The sequence below is a fragment of the Cladophialophora immunda genome, assembly GCF_000835495.1.
Source record: "Cladophialophora immunda strain CBS 83496 unplaced genomic scaffold supercont1.3, whole genome shotgun sequence".
NCBI lineage: Eukaryota > Fungi > Ascomycota > Eurotiomycetes > Chaetothyriales > Herpotrichiellaceae > Cladophialophora > Cladophialophora immunda.
In genome coordinates this window covers 2,469,738-2,490,235 of record NW_015622543.1, presented here as the reverse complement: position 1 = coordinate 2,490,235, position 20,498 = coordinate 2,469,738, and the positions used below count along the sequence as shown (strand labels likewise).

The following is a 20,498-nucleotide window of genomic DNA, read 5'->3' as shown; positions in this document are numbered from 1 at the left end:
CTGGAGGATATCTCTCTGTTTCGCATCTTTTCCATCTACTACAACAGCCCTTTTGCCCCCCAGTTTTAATTGTTGATGGACTTTACTGATAGGACTCAGTTAAGAGACACATTGTGGCTTCCTGCCCGCGAGGTCGAGCATAATCTGGCCAAACAGGCCGTATCGCCCACGAAACCCACGGCGGGGGCGGCGTCCAAATCGCTCGCGTTCCCGGCGCTGACGCTCTGTGGAGCAGTCCCAGCCCGTCAGTGCTGCCGAGTTGTCGCCCGCGACGCCGTGCCACCGGATCGCCGTGTCGAGGGTGTCGGGGAAGGCATTCTCAAAGAGCCGGGACAAGTCTGGGACGGAGATTCTGCTTCTTCACGCGCGACACTGCGTCTTCGACGGCGGACGAGTTCAAGACGTTCGGCAATACGCCTGGCGGTCGCTGGTTGAATCTGCCGGCTGAGAAGGGGGCCCGGGGTATTCTGTGAAATGTCCAAGACAGCTGGGTCCGGGGCATGTGTAGTTGACTTCTTGAGCGATGCAGGCAGTGCCAAGAAGACAAAGGGAGGTGCTCGAGGAGAGCAGAGACAGCATCGTGGCGTGTGATGAGACGAGAAGGGAGGGTGATAAGGGATTGTTCTGCACTCTTGCCTGGGAGGAAGACTTTGCCGTGCTTGTGCTGAGGACGCTCTCACTTTCAACTCACATTATAGAGCCCTTCGCATCTTCAAAGGGCTGCTCTCGTCATGGGGATAGTGAAGATAGTGAATGGCGCCCAGCGAAGCAAGACATGCGGGGGACAGTCAGTGAAGTCGACGCAGGCTGCATCGGTTCCTGCGTCGAGTCAACGCTTTCTCTGCATGAGCCAAAAGTGAAAGAGAACCAGATACAGATAGTCCATATCGATACCCCTTCTTTCAATGCTGGTGGAAAGTGCCGCATATTCCCGTTCATGGCTCGATATCATAGTGCCTCAGCCTCATTCGAGCTCAAGCTGGACCAACTCGGCTCCCTCAAAGAAAGTCGCTCGCACATTGCGACAGATCCCAACTCGCCGGAAGACCGTCGCCCAGGTCTGAGTTCCAGTGTTGCTGTCTGTCTTGTTTGTGTCCTGCCGTCTCTTGCAGCACAGCCTGAATTGCAGCAGGAGCATTGTGCTCTGGCCTACTTGCAAGCCATACAAGTCCCTCTCCACACCTGTCGCAACGTGGATTTCCGGGCTGGAGCCGTCATTGTTGTGCCCCAGAGGAGGAACACCATAGTCCAATTGCCCTTCAATTGGTTGCCTGTTTGGCTCGTATATGACGATCTGGCCACTCGCAGGGTTTCGTGCGTGGACGTGGCGAGAAATGTACTTGGACAGATTGTACTTGTTCTTGCCACCACGCGCCGTTGTCAACTCGGACCAGTCAATCTTTTCCGACTCGGGATATATGATTCGTCGTAGACGACCTCTCACAGAGACCCGTGTCGTCTTCGCTCCCTCCTGGCAAGCATGCAGAATCTTGTCTTCAATCTCTTGGTCCTTTTCTTCAGTTCCAGTAGGATTCTCGCTGCGATCAGGACTACCCAGCAACTCAAAGTCGTTGCTCCGCTGGAAGTTCTGCTTTGTGTTGACACGAGATCCGACAGGAAGGGACGCCCAGGACCAGCTCGGTGCGATATGCACCAGAGCTTCCATTGGATTTGTGGCAGCCGTCACCGACCACGCCAGGTCTTCCGCAAAGGTGTCGCGCCAAAGACCGGCAAGATATTCCTGGCGTAGAACCTTGCGGTCTTGGGTGACATAGGTCGAAAGATATTGTGCGGCCATGCCAGAGATCGCGGGAAATCTGTCCGTGGCTTCTGTTATCTCTCGTGGACAATAAGCCTCCACAAGATCGTTCCATTCTTGGTGCAAGCGAGACCTATCCCCTGCGAAGCGAGAGTTGATAAAGACCTGGGCCGCGCTCATTCGCTTGAATTCATCCGGGCGTTCGAAAGGCGTGCCGCCACCATTGGGTGTCCCGGCACTGAGCGTGGCGATCTCTGTGTGCTGCTTCTCGACGCAAGACCAGTAGACTCTCTGGCCGCAGTAGTATAAGAGCCTGGGGGAAAGTCGTTCCTCTTGCAGAGTCCACGCTCGTTTGGACAGCGGTGCGGTTGCCCTCACCTCGTTGAGACTCGTGTCGTAGTTCACGAGCCACTGGCCTTCGAAGAAGAATGGGATGACGCTGTAAGTCCAGGCCTTCCGAGGCCAAATGAGCCCATCCCATGAACTTTTGCTTGAACAGGCGCAAAGAGTCAAGGTGGCGTTGCCGTAGATGACATGCATCCTCGAAGCTTCTGCGTTCCAATCCTCGCCCGCATCGCTGCTGCAGGCTTTGCAGCCGTCGCCTTCGCAGTCATCGTAGCCATCACCTCCACCATCATTATCATCATCCTCTCGAGGTACAGGTTTTTTGTCCCATTGGATTTTTTGGGCAATGCAGACTTGATCGACCCACAGATACTTTAGCCCAAGAGCTTGGACCAATCTCAAAGCATGTCGTATGGTCCTTGGTAGCGCCGACATTTCGAAAAAGACGGTTCGCTTGTCCCGATTGCACGGCGTGGTCCTGCCTTTCGAACGCCCCTCGCCCCAGCAGTAGCTCAAGGCGACATACTTGAGCTTGACGTTCTTTGGCAACTCGGAGGTGTCGACCAACCTCAATATCGTCTCGGACACAATCTTGATCAGCCGCCTGGGGTGCTCGCTGGACTGAGTAAGGTGGCTGCACTGGTGTTCTTCGCGACATTCTTGCAACCAAGATTTGATTTGAGGAATGGCCGAGTCGAACGGATCCTCTCGCAGCGATGAAGGGTTAATATTGATGGTGAGCGCGATGTTCACCAACACGCTGCTCTCTTGCGCCACCCCCAGACGGACCTGTAGCGTCGACGGACCGCGAGGTCGAGGTTCATCCGAGGGTTCTCCTCCTGACAATCTGACATACACGGGGACATCTCTTCTCTCCATCCTCTCGACATCCTCGCCGGTAATCTGGGACAGCAACAGAGCCTGCCGAACAACTCGACAGGCCCTACACTTGTTGCGTGCGCATTGATCGAGTTCCGCGTAGCTGGAATGGAGTTTCATGAAATCTGTGTCCCTCTCGCCCCTGCTCCGCGCTCTGCGTACCGCCCGCTCGATTTCGACGAATCTGGCGCATCGAAGTTGACTCTGGCTATTGGGCTGCAATTGGCGGGATGAGTTCCGCCACCAGCTCAGCATCTCGGCAATGGGCCTGGTCTGGACGTGCTGTAGTTGGTGCCGGGAACATGGAATATAGCATTCAGCGTAATCAAGGCAAAGGCCTTCTTCGATCTGGCGAACCAGTTGCAAGATGGTCAGCCATTTTACCCAAGAACAAACGGTCGTTATCAAAACAACAACTTCTCCTGGGGCCAGGCGCCCACGGTTTCACATGACGTGGTGAGTCGGTTAATTGGGCTGCAGCCGCACAGGTGTGGCTGAGCGCCCCCGAAAGCGAGGTTAGTGGTGCTCGAATACTCTCACGATATGTATACAGATGGGGTTTGTCAGCGGTGTAGGCCGTCGACAGGTATATTTTTTCGCCCCAAAGAATTGCAGTGAACATCTTGTCGCCACATGGCAAGAAATACGATGAACCATTGGCCAAAATCGAGGCCGAAAAGTCCTCCGCAATGAGATCGATTCACCGGCCCAAAGAGGGCAAACTGGGGGTTCGCGTTCTATATAAAGACCCTTTTCTCCAAGCCCACCACCTCGCCAATCTATCATTCCAATTCCACCGCCGTGGTTTCCTCCTTGAATCGCTTAAGGTTGTCAAGAAGTGAGGCCACGTCAAGGAGCCTACAGGATTCGGTTCGTTAGTTCCTTGTCAACAGATTATCGAGGAGTTGGTGGGAACAGACACGGCGAGGACCCCGAACGTACAAGGCACCACGAAAGCGATGCTCTCAGACGCGGCGCGTCCCCATATAATGGCAAGGAAGGTTGTCGCAGCAGCAAATGCTGCGCCGATGACAATACTGAGGTAGAAGGCGGTTTTCATGTTCAGAATTCGCTTGTCTTCATAGCCCGGCTCAGGCACGCTGTCTGCCACATTTCGAAAGCGCGATGAGATGCTTCCGGTGATGGAAATGTTGAAGGTGGCCTGGTGCCGAGAGTCAGAATCCTGGGGAAACCCCTCTGGTGTTGGCTCCGAGCAGCATCACTCACGACTGCAAAGGAAAGAAAGTTGGTAAACATCCAAGTCGGGTGGGAATCGAAGTGGTTGAAAGGATCTCCCAGCATGACGGCAAAGGAAGTGACGACGGCACTCGCCACAAACACGAGATTTGAGCCGATCCACGCATATTGTGTTAAACCTCCGAGCCCCTGGCCGGAATTGAAGTTTGCTATGGCTGCGTTCATGGTGTCTATTTGTCCCAGCGCGCTCAGGAAAAGAGACGAAAGACTTGAGTAGGGCGAGCATTGACCCAAGGCTGTCGACGGGCATTAAAAGTCGTTGCCAGCCGGGCACTGCGCCTCAATCTGTCGTTTGAGGTTCCAGGGGGCGGCTGTCCATGATTGGCACAGCCACCCAATTTGGGGCTCATGAAGCAACAAGGCGTCCTGGAGAACAGGGATGATGGGGGCCGATATGGTGGGCAGGCGGCAAAGGAGCCAGCCAACCATGGTGTCGACCCTACTTGCAGAGGGTTAAGTTAGTTTGTCTACCTCGAACACACACACAATGAAAACCACACGGTCCAATGCTGTTGTATACGCCAAATGGAAGACGAAGATGTCGAGACAGCTTACCGTGCCGTCCTCTAGGAAAGAAGATCGAAAGGTGGCCCAAACATCATCCCTGCCACTGAGGAATAGTGCTGCGCATGTAATTGTGTCGAAGTCCTTCAATATATCTATAGAGTCGTCGAACGAGCCTCGTCGATGGGAATAACGAGCCTCGAGAGGCCCAACCAGCACAGCTAACAGGCTAAATCGATGCAGCTTGAACCCCCAAAGCCCATCTTCGGCGTCGTGAGCCGTGCTGTTCCGCCGTTGATCTGCACATGGCGATGATGAAATTCGGACTTCGGCGAGCCCTCCGACTTGAGTCGAATACTACTCGGTAGTTTACTTGGCCACAATGACTAGAGATTTGGTACCTACGTTATTTCCACGCTTCATCTCCTACTACTACTAATACTACTGCCCTTTACTCAACCTTCACGAAGCCACTAGAGCCGGGAAGCGGTCCCTCTCATACCGCCACTTTAGTGCTGGATCCTCCGGCCTCGTTTCCCATTCGAAGCAGCCCGGCGACAAGCTGGAGATGGATGAGACCGCCTTTGGCCGGAATCTCAGAAAGACGTTTTGAATATCTCACTCCATCGCCGACCTGAGCTTTCCCACATTTTCACCCTGCCCCTGTGGATCATTCCAAGTCTCAAGGCGTCCACCGCAGCAACAATGTCCAAAACACAGACGATGACGAAAGCTCCTCCCGCGAGGGCATCTCACGTCCAGGACGGCCCGTCAGCGCCGGCCGAGACGTTCGAGCTGAGCCTGAAGACGCCGACCAAGTCGCTTCGCGAACTCACCCGGCGGGTCGTCCAGGGCGGCAAGGCGTCCTTGCCAACGGGGGGCGCGCAAGGCTCGTCGGACGACGACGACAACGACGAAGAAGACACGGTCCGCGACGAGGTCCCTCCGCCGGTGACGGCCCAGCCGGTCGTCCAGCGCTGGAACAAGCCCCGGGGAAACATTGGCCGGCTGGGATTCGCCTTCTTCTCGTTTATCGTCACGGGTCTCAACGACGGTGCTGTGGGAGTACGAAGCTTCTGATCCTCCTCCTGCCTGACATGGGGGTGTGCTAACGCGTATCTTGGACAGGCCCTCATCCCCTACGTGCGTCTTGCATTTCCTTAGTTCCTGTTCTTGAACACCAAGTATCTCACGTGTGTGCAGCTCGAGACGTACTACCACCTGAATTACACCACCGTGTCCCTGATCTTCCTCACGCCCTTCGCAGGCTACTCGCTCGCCGCGTTTACCAATGCCACCATCCACACGAAACTCGGCCAGAGAGGGATCGCCGTCCTCGCCCCGCTGTGCCACATCGCGACCTACGCAGTACTGTCGGCCCACCCTCCCTTCCCGGCATTGGTCGTGATCAACACCGTTTCCGGCTTTGGTAATGGACTCACCGACGCTTGTTTCTGCGCGTGGATTGGAGCCATGGACAAAGCCAATGCGGTACAAGGGTGCCTTCACAGTTTCTACTCGGTAGGGGCGCTGATTGCCCCGCTGATTGCGACCTCCATGGTTGTCCATGCGAAGCTGCCCTGGTACACGTTCTATTACTTCATGGTGAGTGTGACCACCTGGCGAGTGCCGCCGCGCGTTCCTCCAAGGAAAGACATTGAGCCAGAATGTCAAGCGCTAACGCCCTGGTAATTACATCGGCAGACTGGCGCTTCAGCCCTGGAATTCGTCGGTCTCAGTATGATGTTCTGGCACAAGACGGGCGAAGTGTATCGGATCGAACACCCACGAGATACTGAGGCCTCGGGAGGCCGCACGAGAGAAGCGCTCAAATCCAAAATCACCTGGATCTGCTCGGCATTCTTCTTCACGTACATGGGCATCGAAGGTAACGTCCAGTCCCCTGTACCGTCCGTCTCTACTCGCCCAATCCATGCCCTTTTTTTTTCCTTTCCTTAGCGCCTAGAGGTACGCGCTGTGATATGTCGAGTCACTGACATTCATCGGGCGAGAAAGTCGGTCTCGGGGGCTGGATCGTGACATTCATGCTCCGTGTCCGCTCCGCCTCGCCATCAGCGTCCGGCTATTCGGGCACGGGCTTCTGGGCAGGCATGGCCCTGGGCCGCGCTTCTCTGGGCTTCGTCACCGAGCGCTTTGGCGAGCGCCTCTGCATCACCATCTACCTCGCGCTGTGCCTCGCCCTGCAGCTGATCTTCTGGCTGGTCCCGAAATTCATCGTCTCCGCCGTCGCCGTCGCCTTCCTCGGCTTCTTCCTCGGCCCCATGTTCCCCGGCGGCGTGATGATGGCCGCGAAGCTGCTGCCCAAGCACATCCACGTCAGCAGCATCGGCTTCGCGATGGCGCTGGGAGGAACGGGCGGGACGGTGTTCCCCTTTGCCATCGGCGCCATCGCGGCGAGCAAAGGAGTCAAGGTGCTGCAGCCGATCATCCTGGCACTGATCATCGTGCTTTTAGGGCTGTGGCTGAGCTTTCCGAGGGTGAAGAAGAGGGAGTAACGACTCCCCTCTCTAAGAGTTTTGTACTCGACGGAAAGATGGAAGTAATGTCCAAGAAGACGACCCAGAGGCATCCAGGGCGCAAACTCACGTGCGTTGACGAGACCATCCACGCGTCCTTCACTCAACCCACTTCCCAAGGTTTTACTCTGCATCCTTCCTCCATTATACTTGGCCACATCATCGCAGGAAGTGCCTCACCCCAGCCGACGAAAGGCTGGGGCTTCTCAAACCGCTGCACCGCCATCCCCCCAGCAGGGTACTATAACTTTTCTCACCCTCCGCCTGCCCCTGCTGCTGCGCCGTGACAACATAAGGCTATGACCTGCAAATATTGCCGAAGGGAAAAGGTACGCATGACGTGTCTAGGCGCAAAGCCAGTCAACAATGACAACATCTGATGCTTCAGGAGTTGCGGTGCGCAGGCTTCGACACGTCTCCCACGGGCCGCCGTCACCACTACGTACGATTTAACCATGAGCGCGCGTTCGTCACATTCGAGAGAGAAAAATAAGAAAGCTTAGCAACAACATAGAACAAAAACACCTGCAGGAAAGCAGAAGGCATAGAGGAGGCGGGAAACAGCTCTGATCCCATGCCTGAGCGGACTCGGCTTACATTGGATAATACTGCAGAGCAATATCTCAGCGTCGAGACCGCGCCTCCCAAGTCCAACTCCGCCCATCTCGGTGACAATCCAGTCTGGGAGTACGACGCGAAGTAGACGTGGGAATTTATGGTTGCGGATACAACAGTCGCCCCTGTCAGTCGCACGGTTCGCCCAGTTCCTGATTCTTGTTCGAATTGCGACCACAAAGCATGCCTACTCTGTGTTTTGCAGTAATAGGGTATTCAACGAGTAGAATAAAATATCACTTTTGCACATTTCCCAGCGTCGATGACTCCATTTTCTCCTGGTGAAATCATCTCGGAGCTAGGGTTGGGGGGACAATCAAGCTGGACTCGGCACTGGTACATACGACACCCAACACACATCTCGGGGTGACATACACATTCTCCCTCTGTATCTGTGTCTTTCTCTCTTGCACTGAAGAGAAGACCGTTCCCTCTGACTGTCCCAGTGAACTGTTCCTGTTCCTTTGCCGACCTGGATGGTTGTTTGGAAACATGGCTCCACAAATGGTATGGAGGCACAGGGTATCTCGGGTATCTTTGCCATGTTCTCTCATTTCCCTTTTTGTTGTTTCAATTCTCCCCAAACAGACAGTGAAAAGCCCATACTTGAGTCTGTACCAGGTCCTGTTCGTTTCATTTGCCTCATCACACAGCGGCCGCTCACTATTCCTGCCAGCGCTGCTGTCGTTGTTGTTCCCGTTGTGTCATAAGGGCTGATAACCATTTCCGCCCCTCAGTTAGGCCTTTGAATTTCTTGATGTCCCAAGAGCTCGTACACATTCCAACACTCCGGTCGGGGCGGGGCGGAGGCTGCACTTCTCATAAATAATCAGCCAGTCGATCGCTTTCATCGGTCAGCTCTGTTTTTGTTTCTTTCTTGTGTGATTCTTCCTCGTTGCGTTCTTTCCGCCGCCCTGGTTCCCTTCTTTATGAGACGGAAGTTGGAGTTTTCGCATAGCCATCCTCCCCTTTGGAGATACACCGTAGTTGGTATGTTGTGGCTGCAAAAGGCACTCAGGCCCGAGCTCTCTTCCTCCCGCCACCGTCCTCTTCGGCCTCGCTCAGCTTTCTCCCTTTGGCCGCTGTTCGACTTGCACCAGACTTGTCTGATTTGGGAGTTGTGACTTCGCTACTCGGCACACTCTCGACTCGGCCTCCACCGTCATGTTCCGTGTACTGGGTCGCATGGTCGTACTTGACATTTCCCGCATTTCCGCCGTATTCATCTGTCCCCATGCCTGCACCTCCACCGACACCCATGCCCGCACCCACATTAGTCCCATCAAAGGGACCGAACCCAGCGGCGGTATCGTTGTTCAGATTTCCGAACAGCTCGTCGTCGTCCTTGTACCCAAAATTCGAATTATCGGTCGTCCCTAGTTGATCTCCACCCAATCCAGTGTTACCGAAATCGTAGTTTCCATTCCCGTCAGTGGGAAAATCGCCAAAGTACTCGTTGTGGTTCAGAAAATCATCGATATCCAAGGGCGGGGGTGGAAAGGACTGGCCATCACCAATTCCAGGAATCGAGCCTGTCGGAGAAAGCGGCTGCAGTAAGTTCGTGAGGTTTTGAACGGATTTATCCTGCTCCGCTTGGAGCTTGGCGAGGTGCTCCATGTCTGCTTGAGTGCTGGCGAGACGGCGGTGGAAGTTCGGAGGTCCGGGCGGTGGGGTAGCGTTTATGAGCGCATTGTCGTTGCCGGCGGGCTGGTTTGCGGAGTTATTGATCATGCGGAGGACGTCGGCGCGTTGGGCTGTGGACAGTGGGCCTGTACCGGAGGATGCTTCGAGATTGCTGAGGACATTGGAGAAGTCTTGGGCCGGTGTGGTGGGAGAGGTCGCGGCGTGGTTGTTTCTCGCATTGGCGTTTTGGATCACCGTCATCATGTCTCGGGAAGGGAGATCGGTACGGCCGTGGTTGGCAGAGGAAACATTGGAGCTGTTAGGGCTATGAACCCCCGGGTCGAATACCTCTTCTAGTTTCGGTGAAAGCAATGATTGTTGCTGTCCGTTGCGGTGGCTTGTTGGCTTGGGAGTAGGATAGGGACTGTTGCCAGAACGAGGGGACAAGGTACTCGCTCGACCTCCGTGTTGTTGTCCGCTCCCATTGGTCAATAGCAAAGGCTGTTTCTTAAACGGCTTCGCTGGGCTACCATCGAGGTTGATATCGTTGAAGGTGTAGTCCCCGACATCAACCACATTACCCTGAGTTGACGTATCGACGGGCATAGCGTTCTGAAAAAGGTTTGCGATGCCTTGCACATTTTCGTGGCCTTGAAGGCTGCGGTTGTAAACAGTGGCGAGGAAGGTGAGAATGGCATTGATTGAGTTCTCATGTCGATTGTGCTGGTCTTGGAAGGTCGCCGCCTGCCCGTAGAGCTGTTCATGTTCGCGCTTGAGTTGCTGCATCATGCGAGAGATTTGCGTCTGCTGATGTCGAATGGCTGCCAATTCACGCTGCACACTCTTGAACTGATCCTGGGTGAGAGCCATCTCACCTCCTCCCAGCGTGAGTTGACCTGGTCGTGCACGCGCTCGGGTATCAACCGGATTCGAGTCATCAACGTATTCGTCCGCCTCTTCCTCGTTCTGATCGTTGTCGGTTTTCCCTTTTCGTTTCGAGGCAGGTCCGCCGACGTTTTTGGGCTTCTGTATCAACCAGAGCAGATCCGGGTGACCTCGGCGGAAGTAGGGGTTTGAATATTCACTTGGACTCTTGTTTTTACGTTCACTGGCTCTCATGGAGTTGTCGGAAAGGCCCACTTTCTTGTGAAAGCCGTACATATTGAGTTGACGCACGAAAGAGGCGTAGTTGTTATGTTTGAACAGCTCCGGGATAAGTGTCTTTGCGAACTCATCCTCGTCCAGGACAATGAACGAGTTGCCGTCGTCTGACCAGCGGATGAGGTCGGTGTTTCTACCGTCCTCCAGGAAGCTATACACTCGTTAGCGCCAACTCCTTCACTTTTCACCAAGACTCGTTCCCTCTTACCTGTTCAGCTTCTGGACAAAGGGAGGTATTTGTTTCCTCTTCGCTTGAGCCTCTCTTTTTGCGACCTGTGCTCTTGCCTCCAACTCTGCTATGTCGTCCTCCCACTCCGGATTTGTGGGATGCGCACCTCCGTTTGGATGCTCCATCCAGTTGTTCCCGTCTTCGTTCGGTTGGGGGACACGCGAGGCAAGTTGAGCGACGGGCCTCCGAGTGAGTTGATTTGACGGCTGAGGAACAGGCTGAGGATTGTTCGCAGGATAGGCAGATGCGTTCATGCCAAAGCTGGTGTCATTGTATGAGGGACCAGCAACAGGCTGACCGCTTTGACCCCACTGAAGGAACTGATCATTAGAGAGTTGCGGCCCAAGGCCATCGTTGAATGCGGGTGCGGGATTCTGCATTTGAGCAGGGTACGACACCGGGTCGGCACCTGGCGCAGGGCGCTTTCTGGAGAAGCCCTGCGAGGCCATCGGTATTGGGAGACTGGGAGAAGAGAGGAGAGGTACGAGGGAAGTCGAAAGAGAAGAATTCGCAAGGTAAGAAGTGGGATGGGTCAAAGATTCGGAGGTTTGAAATTGTCGGCGTGGGTGAGGCTCGACGACGCCGAGAAATCGGCCAAGATGAGACCGTTGGGAGTAAAGTATTAGAGAAGTTGTCGCGCCTCAGATTGCTAACCGTCGTTACAGGAAAATGGTGTGTATACCGGGTGCGCGCAGGCACAAAGTCGAGTGGGCAAGTGGGCTGAGACGCCGAACTGCGATATTGGTCGATATCGTACTGAAGATTATGGCCAGCCGACCAGATGACCAGCCCAAATCAACGTCAATTGTGTCAAGCAGAATGTCCTCCAAGAGCATCCAGAGCATCCAATATGTCTTTATATCATCGACAATGGACAAGTGGTGTGATTGAGGCCGAGCATTTTCAACGGCATGAGATTGGGAAGGGCCCGGATCTGCTGGTCCTGATGGAGTTTCTTTCAGTCCGCAGCCTGGGATGGCAGTTCCTAGGTACGGAGTCACTGGTGGTGCTGGCTGCTGGCTGCCGGCTGCCACTGCGGGAGCCTATGACATACTGTGTGCGCTTAACTGTGTTTAACTGTGCTAACTGCGCCCAACCAACCAGGCGGCTGACTCTCTTCGCTCCACAGCCCAGTTCCCGACCATTCAGTCCAGCCTTGCGGATCACGAGGGAAACTCTCCTCCATGCTAACCAAGCTGAGTACTGTCTCAATATTGGGCTCCTGGGGGCCATCGCGATCCGCTACCATCCCGATGAGGTATCCTCAGGCCTAAGGCTTGGGTTGTCCGATCAGTGCTCGGAATCCCGTCATTTTCTTGTCCCATTCTTCAGGGTGAGCTTGCGCGAAATCCTTCACCACTTGCACAGCTCTCCAATCCTCCTGCATGTGCAGAGCGCTCTTTGTCCCATTGAGGACCGTCACATTCCCCAATCCCAGTACCAAACAGTACAAGGCGGAATGTGGGCTGATGCCCAGCTGGTTTGCCAAAGCACCCGCTTCAGTCGACCAGACGAGTGTCGGATTGGCCGACAATGTCCAGAAGCTCTGATACACAATCTGCTGCTCTCGACAGAATTGACGCACTCCAATGTCAAACTTGGCGTTCCGATAAAAGCGATTCTGCACCACGCTCGGCTTGATGCGCGCGCGCTCGTAGATGTCCATCAGGGTGAACAGGTTGCAGTTGGATATGCCCAGGTTCCGGATCTCGTTGGGCACATACTGCTCCAACGTCTGCCAGACTTCCAAGGTCTCACTGATGGTCGCCATAGGTGAATGTAGGACGAGCGTGTCGATGTATGGCTCTGCCGTGTCGTCCCCCTTGACCACGTCTGCAAAGTTGAAGTTCTTCAGGGACGACATGACCGATGCATTCACTTGCTCTGGAAGCGGACTGTTGGGGTCATAGGGCATATTCTCTGGATCTTGACCTCCCACGCTGGTGAACTTGGTCTGGATGTAGACTTCAGATCGTTTGATCTTGCCATCTTTGATTGCTCTTGATATCCCAGCGGCGACCAAATCTTCTCGGTAGTGTTTGGGTTGAGCAGCAGTATCAATGGCTGTGAAACCGTTGCAGAGGGCCTGGTAGACCAGGTCAGCTGTGGCTTCTTTTTTCCATGCCGTTCCGTAAATGAAGGCGGGCAAGGCAGGGATCGCATATCGGCCTGACAGATGAGGCGCGTGCAATGCCAGCTTCTCGAAGATTGCGGAGGTTGTCATATTGGCTGCTCCAGCGTCTCACTGGACGTCTAGCTGGGGACGGAAATCAAGTGCAAGCGACTTGGTGGTCAATGGTGCTGGGTCACATGCGCATCGGGCGTCAAGTGGCCCATCAGAATCTGTCAGATCATTCAGCTGTCCCCTGTATCAAGCAGGATTTCTTCACTGTTAGACCCAAAGGTTGCGTTAGTTGAGCGTGAATCATTTGTTGAGGTTGGTCGAATGAAGCAGTTTACATCACGTTGCAGCAAATCATTGGCAGGATTGTTCCTGGGCTCTGGAGCCCCAGATTTTGACAACCCAAGCTGGAAATATCTGTCTGTGTGCGCCATCGACCGGTCGAATTACTCGCAGAGATCTCGCTCGGCAACTGACGTCTTTACAGACAACCTACGAGTACGGAAGCCACAGATATTTCCTACGAGCAACAGGCTCAGGGATGGCCCTGAGGCCCAACCGATGTCGGAGATTTTATGCCCTCGTTGAATAACAAATGGTAGCACAACCTAGAGTTCTGTTTGAGCAACCCCCCGGGCATCAAGCGTTGTTGCAGATCTCTTCCCGTTGGCTAGGTGGATTACCTGTCGCGGGTCACCGGGTCAAGTCGAGAACTCGATCCCTCGCGCCTACTATCCCAGCATGGGAGAGTATGTGGCAGCCATCAAGTCATGCAAGTCTTGCTCACCAGTCGTATTGCAGCTTGCTACCCCTGCCGCTTCGCACATTTTTGGGCTGTCCTTCATATATTTTGAACAAATACTGTCGCCCCTGTGCGAGCCCACATCCCAACCGAACGCCAGCCTATATCCTCCTCCAGGGACCTAACGACTCGTGACGGACAGGATGATGGTTCGTGCCCAGCGATCCGCTACTGACTACAACGGGCGCCGGACTTCCGCCCACGGTCGGTAGAGATGGTGGCTCACAAAGTGAGGCAAAACACTGGGTCGCGCAAAGAATCTAAAGCTTGCACACCAGACCTGCAGCCTAGTCGTGTTGCTGAGAAGGATGGGAGCCCCATGCCATCCAGGTTCAAGGAAAAGCCAAATGGAGAAGTAAAAGGGGCACGCGGCCGAATGCCAATGAGGGCATGGGTCTCAGGGGTGCCTGCTTGACGCAAGGCTCCGACGGCTTGATTAGGGAGTTCGGGACCAGGCAAGTGGAGGGAGGGACATGAAACCGAGATTTCATAGTGGCGAAGCAGTTCTGAAAAGAGGGCGTCAACGGCGTGCCTAGGCTCGTTTATGGGAAGATGTCAGGATAAGGATGAACAGGGGGTGGGAGGAGGACGTCGTAAGATGGTGGAGGAGTTTGATTGCTGTCGGTCGGCAGTGAGGGAGGGTCAGGGAGACGCTCCATCTCCCCATGGTCCGACTGTTTTGCTTGGCTTAAGCCCGTCAACGTTCTTGTGCCAAAGCCAATGAGCAGCCCGTTGTGGTGATCTTCGTGAGCCTGGAGTCTGGATCCTGCAATACAGCCACAGGGCAACAATAAACAAGAGACTGAGGAGGCAGAAGGCTTTGCGGGAAGAGGGAACGAGTGGTTGGACGGGGAGATCGTGGGCTATCCATCATTTCTACTAGCTTACCCTTTTGGCTGGACCACCGCTAATCAGGCCTAGTGGGCAGCTTAAAGTGCCACCGACCCTCCCAGCTTGAACTGGCTTCCGGGGCTGTCGACGCAGTTTAATCACCGCGAAATCTGAGGATTTAGTGGTGGGCAATTCTCTGGTTGGCCACTCCCAGGTAGCAGCCACCCCCAGGGGGGGGAAGGGGAGGGACCACCCATCGACTTGTGACCGCTGGCCGCTGGCCTGCTGGCATTCACCTGCTCTCCGTGCTAACTCTCTAACTTTAGTGAGTCGGCCTCTTCGCAGCCAAAAAACTTCTCCTAATTTCTTTGTCTCAAAACAACATCTTGGACAAAATCTTTCCCCGTCTCTTTTTTTCTAATTTGACACTCTCCCTTTCATCTCAGCAATTCCCAGCTGTCTGCTGCGTGACTACTTGCATCTTGTCTTCCCGGCGCTCTCGTATACGCTGGTTTACCACTCGTCCATCCCTATCATGTCTCGCTGTTCGAGTTAGACGCCCCTGTCCACGTCCTTGTGCCTGTTCGAATTTGCTGCGGGAACTTGACTCGACTCGTTTCCCGACCAGGCTCGAGTTTTGCTACGAACGCCTACCATTTCCCACACCCAGCGGATCGCGCTGCTTCGGCCCTTGGGCATATTACGCTCTCACGACATCTGATATTCCCACCCTCTAATTCTGCGACTCGTCTCTCCTTTAATTGCCATACAATCTCCACCCTGCTCGTTTTACAGTTGGGCACATCCCACAGCCTCGAATCATCCATCCTTCTCTCCATCGCGCACCACTTATCGTCTCCGATAACCGACTGGGGACATTGTCAAGTCTTCAAACCATCTAAGGGCACACCGCAGGGACGAAAAGAAAGAGGTGGATTCTGGCTCGAGGCAGAACTCTTGTCATCAAGAGGTCTCATTGAACCCGAAGGACATTTGTAGAGATGGCAGCTTTCTCTAACGCCTCTGATGCGTTCTATGACGACGTCTCAGGCAATTCCCCGAGAGCGTATCGAAGTGCACAGTTGAATCGCCAGGGCGGTAGGGGTGATCCCTACGGAAGCATGAGCGCGCCTATGTTTGGAACAGAGAGCGCTTTGCCAAACATGCGCTTCGACGGCATGCGAGATAGCTTTGGTGGCCCCATGCAGAATCCTGGGGTTGGAAATATCAATTTCCCCTATGATGCAAGCGCTGCTCAAACCTGGAGTTCTGGGGGAGCGTCTCTGCAATCCTTCGGCAATGGCATGGGCGGCATTCCTCAAAATGCGAACTATGGGCCATCGCGAAGTGTCAAGCCCAGCCGAGGTCGTGTGGGCATTTCGAATGTGAGTCTCCCGAAACACACATGTTCTACGTGTCGGCTGACTGACCAGACTCAGATTTGGTATGATCAGCCAGGACAGCTGCAGCAACAACACCCTGCTATTGTGGGACACCGACCAGGTCCTCAAGGTCGTAATGACCAGCAGGAAGACGATGACGAACTGATCCCTACTGCGATTGTGATTAAGAATATCCCTTTCGCCGTCAAGAAGGAGCAACTCGTCCAACTGATGGTCGATATGAACCTACCTCTTCCATATGCGTTCAACTATCATTTCGACAACGGTGTCTTCCGGGGATTGGCCTTCGCAAACTTCACTTCTCCGCAAGAGACCGAACAAGTCATTCAGGCTTTGAATCATATGGACTTAAGCGGTCGTAAGTTGCGCGTTGAGTACAAGAAAATGTTGCCTCTTGCTGAACGAGAGCGCATTGAAAGAGAGAAGCGCGAACGGCGTGGTCAGTTGGAGGAACAACATCGCCCCATGGCACAATCGCAGCTTCATAACCAGGTTTCACTGTCGTCGATTTCGCGAAACACCCCATCACCCCTGTCGCACCGCAGCACAATGCCTGGTGAGTGACCCTTTTTCTCGATGCTTTGAAAACATGTTAATGGCAGTTTTAGATGTCGACATGAATGACCCTAAGACTCTCGAATTTTATACCGAGATGACCTTGTTCAGACGAGACCCTACTCGTGAAGTCCTCATATTTCCCCCAACACTAGAACCTCACCATCGTCGCGTTGTCCACACCTTGGCCCACCATATGGGTTTGATGCACACATCCCGCGGCACTGGAGACCAGCGACAGGTTCACATCCACCGACCAGCGCCTGGCACAAATGTAAGCCCACCGACCCTCGCAGGCGGATTTGGGACCAATGACGGTATGCGCCAGACTCTTGCCAGGTCCTCCACAGCGGACTTCAACGACGGCAGACAATACGAGGGACCTGCCTTTAACACTCTCCGCGGTCAATCCTCGGTTGGGCTGCTGGATGTCATGGATTCCAGCGCCTACGGCAGAAATGCTGATAGCAACCTCCGCAATGCCAAGTCCTTTGCCGATCTGCGATCATGGAGCCCGTCGCCCGTGCCTTCTTCTGCAAGCTTCCCTGCAGCCTTGCAGACCAATGGAGCACGTTTGCAAGCGTTGAACGATACAGCTGGCTCCAACACCCCCACATTGACTCCGACGGCCTCTAACGCAGGCGTCAACCGAGATGAACCATTCCTCATCTCCAGCTTCTCGAACCTTTCCATGACTAACAACAGCGGCAGCCAGACCAGCCCTCGCCGGCAACGCAGCTTCTTCGGGAACGGATCTGAGTGGACTGATGGCCAGAACTACCAACCCACTGCCCCCATTGGCAGCAAACGAACCGTCAGCATAGGGCCAGAGACGACTTCCCAAAACACCAACCCCCTGCGTCAGTCGCGAGGGCCGAGTTCAACCAGCGCCATCGGATTCCGCCGACAAAACGGACGTGGCAGCGATGAATTGCGTACGGCCGCATCAGCAATTGCCGAATGAAGAGACTAAGCATATACCCCCCTACTTTGATGACGCTCTCTGCTGAGCAATTGATGAGTCAATGATCCACGAACGACATGACCACCTCCTATCAGGAAACAGCAAAAAGTTAGACGCATAGGGCAGCCTACACGACTGCATGATTGGACTACAGAAAAAGATTGTTGTAACGAAATGACACAGGACTCCACGGGTGCGGCATAAAGCATTTTGTTACGAGATCCCCAAGAAAGAATGATTGGCCCTGGGTTGTACACTTTGTTTCTTGACTTGAATTTCCGAGAGAGCAGTGCATTACGGGCGTTGAGCGCCAGAGCGCTCGACAAGGAGCTCATACCGAGATTGTCGACTATGGGGCAGTCGGTTTGGTATGGGACGAAGCGGAGGGAGCCTCCTTGTCATGATTTGCGTTTTTGATTGTGCGGGAGATGGATTTATGGATGGGCTACACTCGTTTTTAATCAGTCGGCAGACCACCTCGAAGGAGTGGTAGTAATACCAGATGATTGTTTTGTTTGATTAGAATGGATCTTGATCGTTGAATCAACTTGGCTCAGCCTTGCCGAATGGCCTCCCAATAGTTCCTCAGCTGGAGGATCCAATTAGAGCGATAGAGCGAATGATTACATAAGAGATGCCAAGCCCAAGTTTCCCCCTCAACCACCTCACTGCATCTTCTTCTCGACTCACCTCCCAACCGGTAGAGTGACCCTCCGTTGTCAAGGACGCGTTCCAAAGCTTGATGATGCGACTGGCAGCTACAGAGAATGATCGCTGTGCCGTCATCTGTCTCCCGGAAATGTCCTAGAAGCACGCAGCGAAAGGGGGAGAATTAATCACTCACCGCAGCAGTCCTCGAAAGCTGCCTCTTGGCTTCTTTCTTCTGCGAGGGCAACATGCTCGTCCCCTTAGGGAAAAGGCCTTTCATGATCCCCTGGTATGTCCGTGATCTACTGACTCCTTTCTACAGCGTCCCTCCACCACTAATGTGGGCACTGCTCTTCTTCTGGACCCGTCGTGAGCAGGCTGCCCATACCAGGCACCGTGCCGCAACAGGTGGCGGGACTTTCCCAAATATGCCAAGCCCCGCGTGCTCCACCCGAAGCAGACTAGGGCCAATCATGTTTTGCCTCTTGCATCTTCGACCTATTTTCCTCGCCGTGCCTGCCACCCACTTATTGTCCTCCACCTCTTGAACCCTCTTCCATATCCCATCCTCGATATCAACAATCCGACGCGTCGACGAAGACTTCCATCGACCGCCGTCCTCGATATACTTGTCGCATCAACTCAAACTACTCGCACGTATCCTCATTCACACCGCTTACAATGGCAGGAGGCAAGGGCAAGAGCATTGGCGGCAAGGCCTCAGGCGCAAAGGACTCCACGGCGAAGACTCAGAAGTCCCACAGCGCAAAGGCTGGTCTTCAGGTGAGCTCACACTCGTTGCGACAAGCTGGTTAGAAGATGAACCTGGCGCAAAATTACACTGCATTCCGACGAGAGATTGACATCGATGACCGTGATGAGGGAAACGCGGTGCAAGACTGTCATCTCGCCCGGCAGCGGTCGGAACCGTTGTTCTACCTTTGTCCCAAGCTTGAGCGCAATCCGTCTGCGCATCGCCTTTGTTGATTAGACCAAAACTGACGCGTCTTTTCCTAGTTCCCATGTGGTCGCGTCAAGCGTTTCCTCAAGAACAACACACAGAACAAGATGAGAGTTGGGGCCAAAGGTATGACTCCAGTCGCTTTCACCATCAAGTGAATAAATGCAGCCGCTGATCATCTTCTCCATCCAGCTGCTGTCTATGTCACCGCCGTCCTCGAGTATTTGACTGCCGAAGTCCTCGAACTTGCAGGAAACGCAGCCAAGGATCTCAAGGTCAAGCGCATTACACCCCGCCACCTGCAGCTCGCCATCCGTGGTGACGAAGAATTGGACACTTTGATTAGAGCAACCATCGCATTCGGCGGTGTCCTCCCTCACATCAACCGAGCACTTCTCTTGAAGGTGGAACAGAAGAAGAAGAGCAAGGCAGATGCATAGAGGGCTGGGTCCGGGACTTCAACAGACCAACCATCTCTCGCAACCCTGTTCCCGGCGTCTATGGGCATCTTGTAATGGGCAGAATCGTGGCGGTGTCATGCGGAAGGGTGATCAGAATGAGTGAATGAGAGTAACAACAAAGGACAGTACGGTTGACAGGAGGTTGTTATTGAACCATTTTACGCGTGTTTGTTTACAATCCTGGTTTCTCGGGCTGACGCGATGTCGAGCTCCTCTCTGGCTTTGGCTTCCAGTTGGATGAGCTACTCTCAACGAGAAAACCCTTTCTTCTCTCTGACTTGTCTGTTCCCTGATTGCCTGTCAAACTTTCTGATTCATCATAGGCGTCTTGTTTTCTTGTTCGACTGCCAGTCTGCTTTCCACGCAGGCAGCAGCACCTTTCCCCAGCGCACCAGTCTCACTTCGGGGCCAATTCCTTGGTGGAGATCACGCGTAGGTTCGTATCACACACTGTACCACTCTGTGATTCCCTAGAAGACTACCATCGTGCGAAGACACCCGCATGTACCGACTAATTTGTCTTGCTAGCTGCTTGTGCTCTCTTCCTTCCTCTCTATGGGCCTGGTGCATTCTTGGGCCACTAGCAGCTCACCATGAAAAGGGCAGCTGGCATCGCAGCACGTCTTCGTCCTTGTACTCACGAAGGAGGACGTGCACGTTGCCCAACTTGGGCGCAATATTTCTGTGCCCAGTTCCAGTGACACGACTGTTGTTTGCTTCGCGAGCGATCCGACTGGCCAGCTCTCTCTTTTACAACAAGCCCCAGAGCGAATAGCCCTGCAACATGAGCTACATGGTCTTCGGCATGCAGCTGACCATCTCGCCTTCGGGGATTTACTGTG

General features: G+C 54.2%; 6 protein-coding genes across 6 annotated transcripts; 2 read left to right on the top strand and 4 right to left on the bottom strand.

Moving 5' to 3' along the window:
- Positions 1–169: 169 nt before the first annotated feature.
- PV07_05331 (uncharacterized protein) lies at positions 170–3,336 on the bottom strand. Its single transcript, XM_016392215.1, has one exon. The coding sequence runs from the start codon at positions 3,236–3,238 to the stop codon at positions 965–967; it is 2,274 nt and encodes a 757-aa protein (XP_016249734.1). The 5' UTR covers positions 3,239–3,336; the 3' UTR covers positions 170–964.
- Positions 3,337–3,440: 104 nt separating this feature from the next.
- Positions 3,441–4,479, bottom strand: PV07_05330 (uncharacterized protein). The gene is made up of 3 exons (XM_016392214.1): positions 4,211–4,479; positions 3,904–4,145; positions 3,441–3,841 (listed from the first exon to the last, which is right to left on the bottom strand). Exons 1-3 carry the CDS (start codon positions 4,403–4,405, stop codon positions 3,766–3,768), a joined length of 513 nt encoding a protein of 170 aa, XP_016249733.1. The 5' UTR covers positions 4,406–4,479; the 3' UTR covers positions 3,441–3,765.
- A 689-nt stretch (positions 4,480–5,168) lies between these two features.
- On the top strand, positions 5,169–8,183 carry PV07_05329 (uncharacterized protein). The gene is made up of 5 exons (XM_016392213.1): positions 5,169–5,809; positions 5,873–5,887; positions 5,948–6,349; positions 6,449–6,632; positions 6,761–8,183. Exons 1-5 carry the CDS (start codon positions 5,450–5,452, stop codon positions 7,258–7,260), a joined length of 1,461 nt encoding a protein of 486 aa, XP_016249732.1. The 5' UTR covers positions 5,169–5,449; the 3' UTR covers positions 7,261–8,183.
- Positions 7,994–11,867, bottom strand: PV07_05328 (uncharacterized protein). Its single transcript, XM_016392212.1, has 2 exons — positions 10,889–11,867; positions 7,994–10,831 (listed from the first exon to the last, which is right to left on the bottom strand). Exons 1-2 carry the CDS (start codon positions 11,356–11,358, stop codon positions 8,911–8,913), a joined length of 2,391 nt encoding a protein of 796 aa, XP_016249731.1. The 5' UTR covers positions 11,359–11,867; the 3' UTR covers positions 7,994–8,910.
- Positions 11,868–11,966: 99 nt separating this feature from the next.
- PV07_05327 (uncharacterized protein) lies at positions 11,967–13,367 on the bottom strand. Its single transcript, XM_016392211.1, has one exon. It carries the CDS (start codon positions 13,131–13,133, stop codon positions 12,180–12,182), a length of 954 nt encoding a protein of 317 aa, XP_016249730.1. The 5' UTR covers positions 13,134–13,367; the 3' UTR covers positions 11,967–12,179.
- A 1,621-nt stretch (positions 13,368–14,988) lies between these two features.
- Positions 14,989–18,226, top strand: PV07_05326 (uncharacterized protein). Its single transcript, XM_016392210.1, has 3 exons — positions 14,989–16,049; positions 16,104–16,623; positions 16,676–18,226. The coding sequence occupies exons 1-3, from the start codon at positions 15,666–15,668 to the stop codon at positions 17,584–17,586; spliced, it is 1,815 nt and encodes a 604-aa protein (XP_016249729.1). The 5' UTR covers positions 14,989–15,665; the 3' UTR covers positions 17,587–18,226.
- The last annotated feature ends 2,272 nt before the right edge of the window (positions 18,227–20,498 follow it).

Bases quoted from the DNA above. Each gene is read 5' to 3' on its own strand.
- PV07_05331 (XM_016392215.1), bottom strand. From the start codon at position 3,238: ATGCTGAGCTGGTGGCGGAACTCATCCCGCCAATTGCAGCCCAATAGC.
- PV07_05330 (XM_016392214.1), bottom strand. From the start codon at position 4,405: ATGAACGCAGCCATAGCAAACTTCAATTCCGGCCAGGGGCTCGGAGGT. The intron at 4,146-4,210 runs GTGAGTGATGCT...TCTCGGCACCAG, and splicing joins ACTTTCTTTCCTTTGCAGTC to GCCACCTTCAACATTTCCAT. The intron at 3,842-3,903 runs GTCTGTTCCCAC...CGAATCCTGTAG, and splicing joins ACGTTCGGGGTCCTCGCCGT to GCTCCTTGACGTGGCCTCAC.
- PV07_05329 (XM_016392213.1), top strand. From the start codon at position 5,450: ATGTCCAAAACACAGACGATGACGAAAGCTCCTCCCGCGAGGGCATCT. The intron at 6,350-6,448 runs GTGAGTGTGACC...TTACATCGGCAG, and splicing joins ACACGTTCTATTACTTCATG to ACTGGCGCTTCAGCCCTGGA. The intron at 6,633-6,760 runs GTAACGTCCAGT...CGGGCGAGAAAG, and splicing joins CACGTACATGGGCATCGAAG to TCGGTCTCGGGGGCTGGATC.
- PV07_05328 (XM_016392212.1), bottom strand. From the start codon at position 11,358: ATGGCCTCGCAGGGCTTCTCCAGAAAGCGCCCTGCGCCAGGTGCCGAC. The intron at 10,832-10,888 runs GTAAGAGGGAAC...ACGAGTGTATAG, and splicing joins TTTGTCCAGAAGCTGAACAG to CTTCCTGGAGGACGGTAGAA.
- PV07_05327 (XM_016392211.1), bottom strand. From the start codon at position 13,133: ATGACAACCTCCGCAATCTTCGAGAAGCTGGCATTGCACGCGCCTCAT.
- PV07_05326 (XM_016392210.1), top strand. From the start codon at position 15,666: ATGGCAGCTTTCTCTAACGCCTCTGATGCGTTCTATGACGACGTCTCA. The intron at 16,050-16,103 runs GTGAGTCTCCCG...GACCAGACTCAG, and splicing joins GTCGTGTGGGCATTTCGAAT to ATTTGGTATGATCAGCCAGG. The intron at 16,624-16,675 runs GTGAGTGACCCT...TGGCAGTTTTAG, and splicing joins GCACCGCAGCACAATGCCTG to ATGTCGACATGAATGACCCT.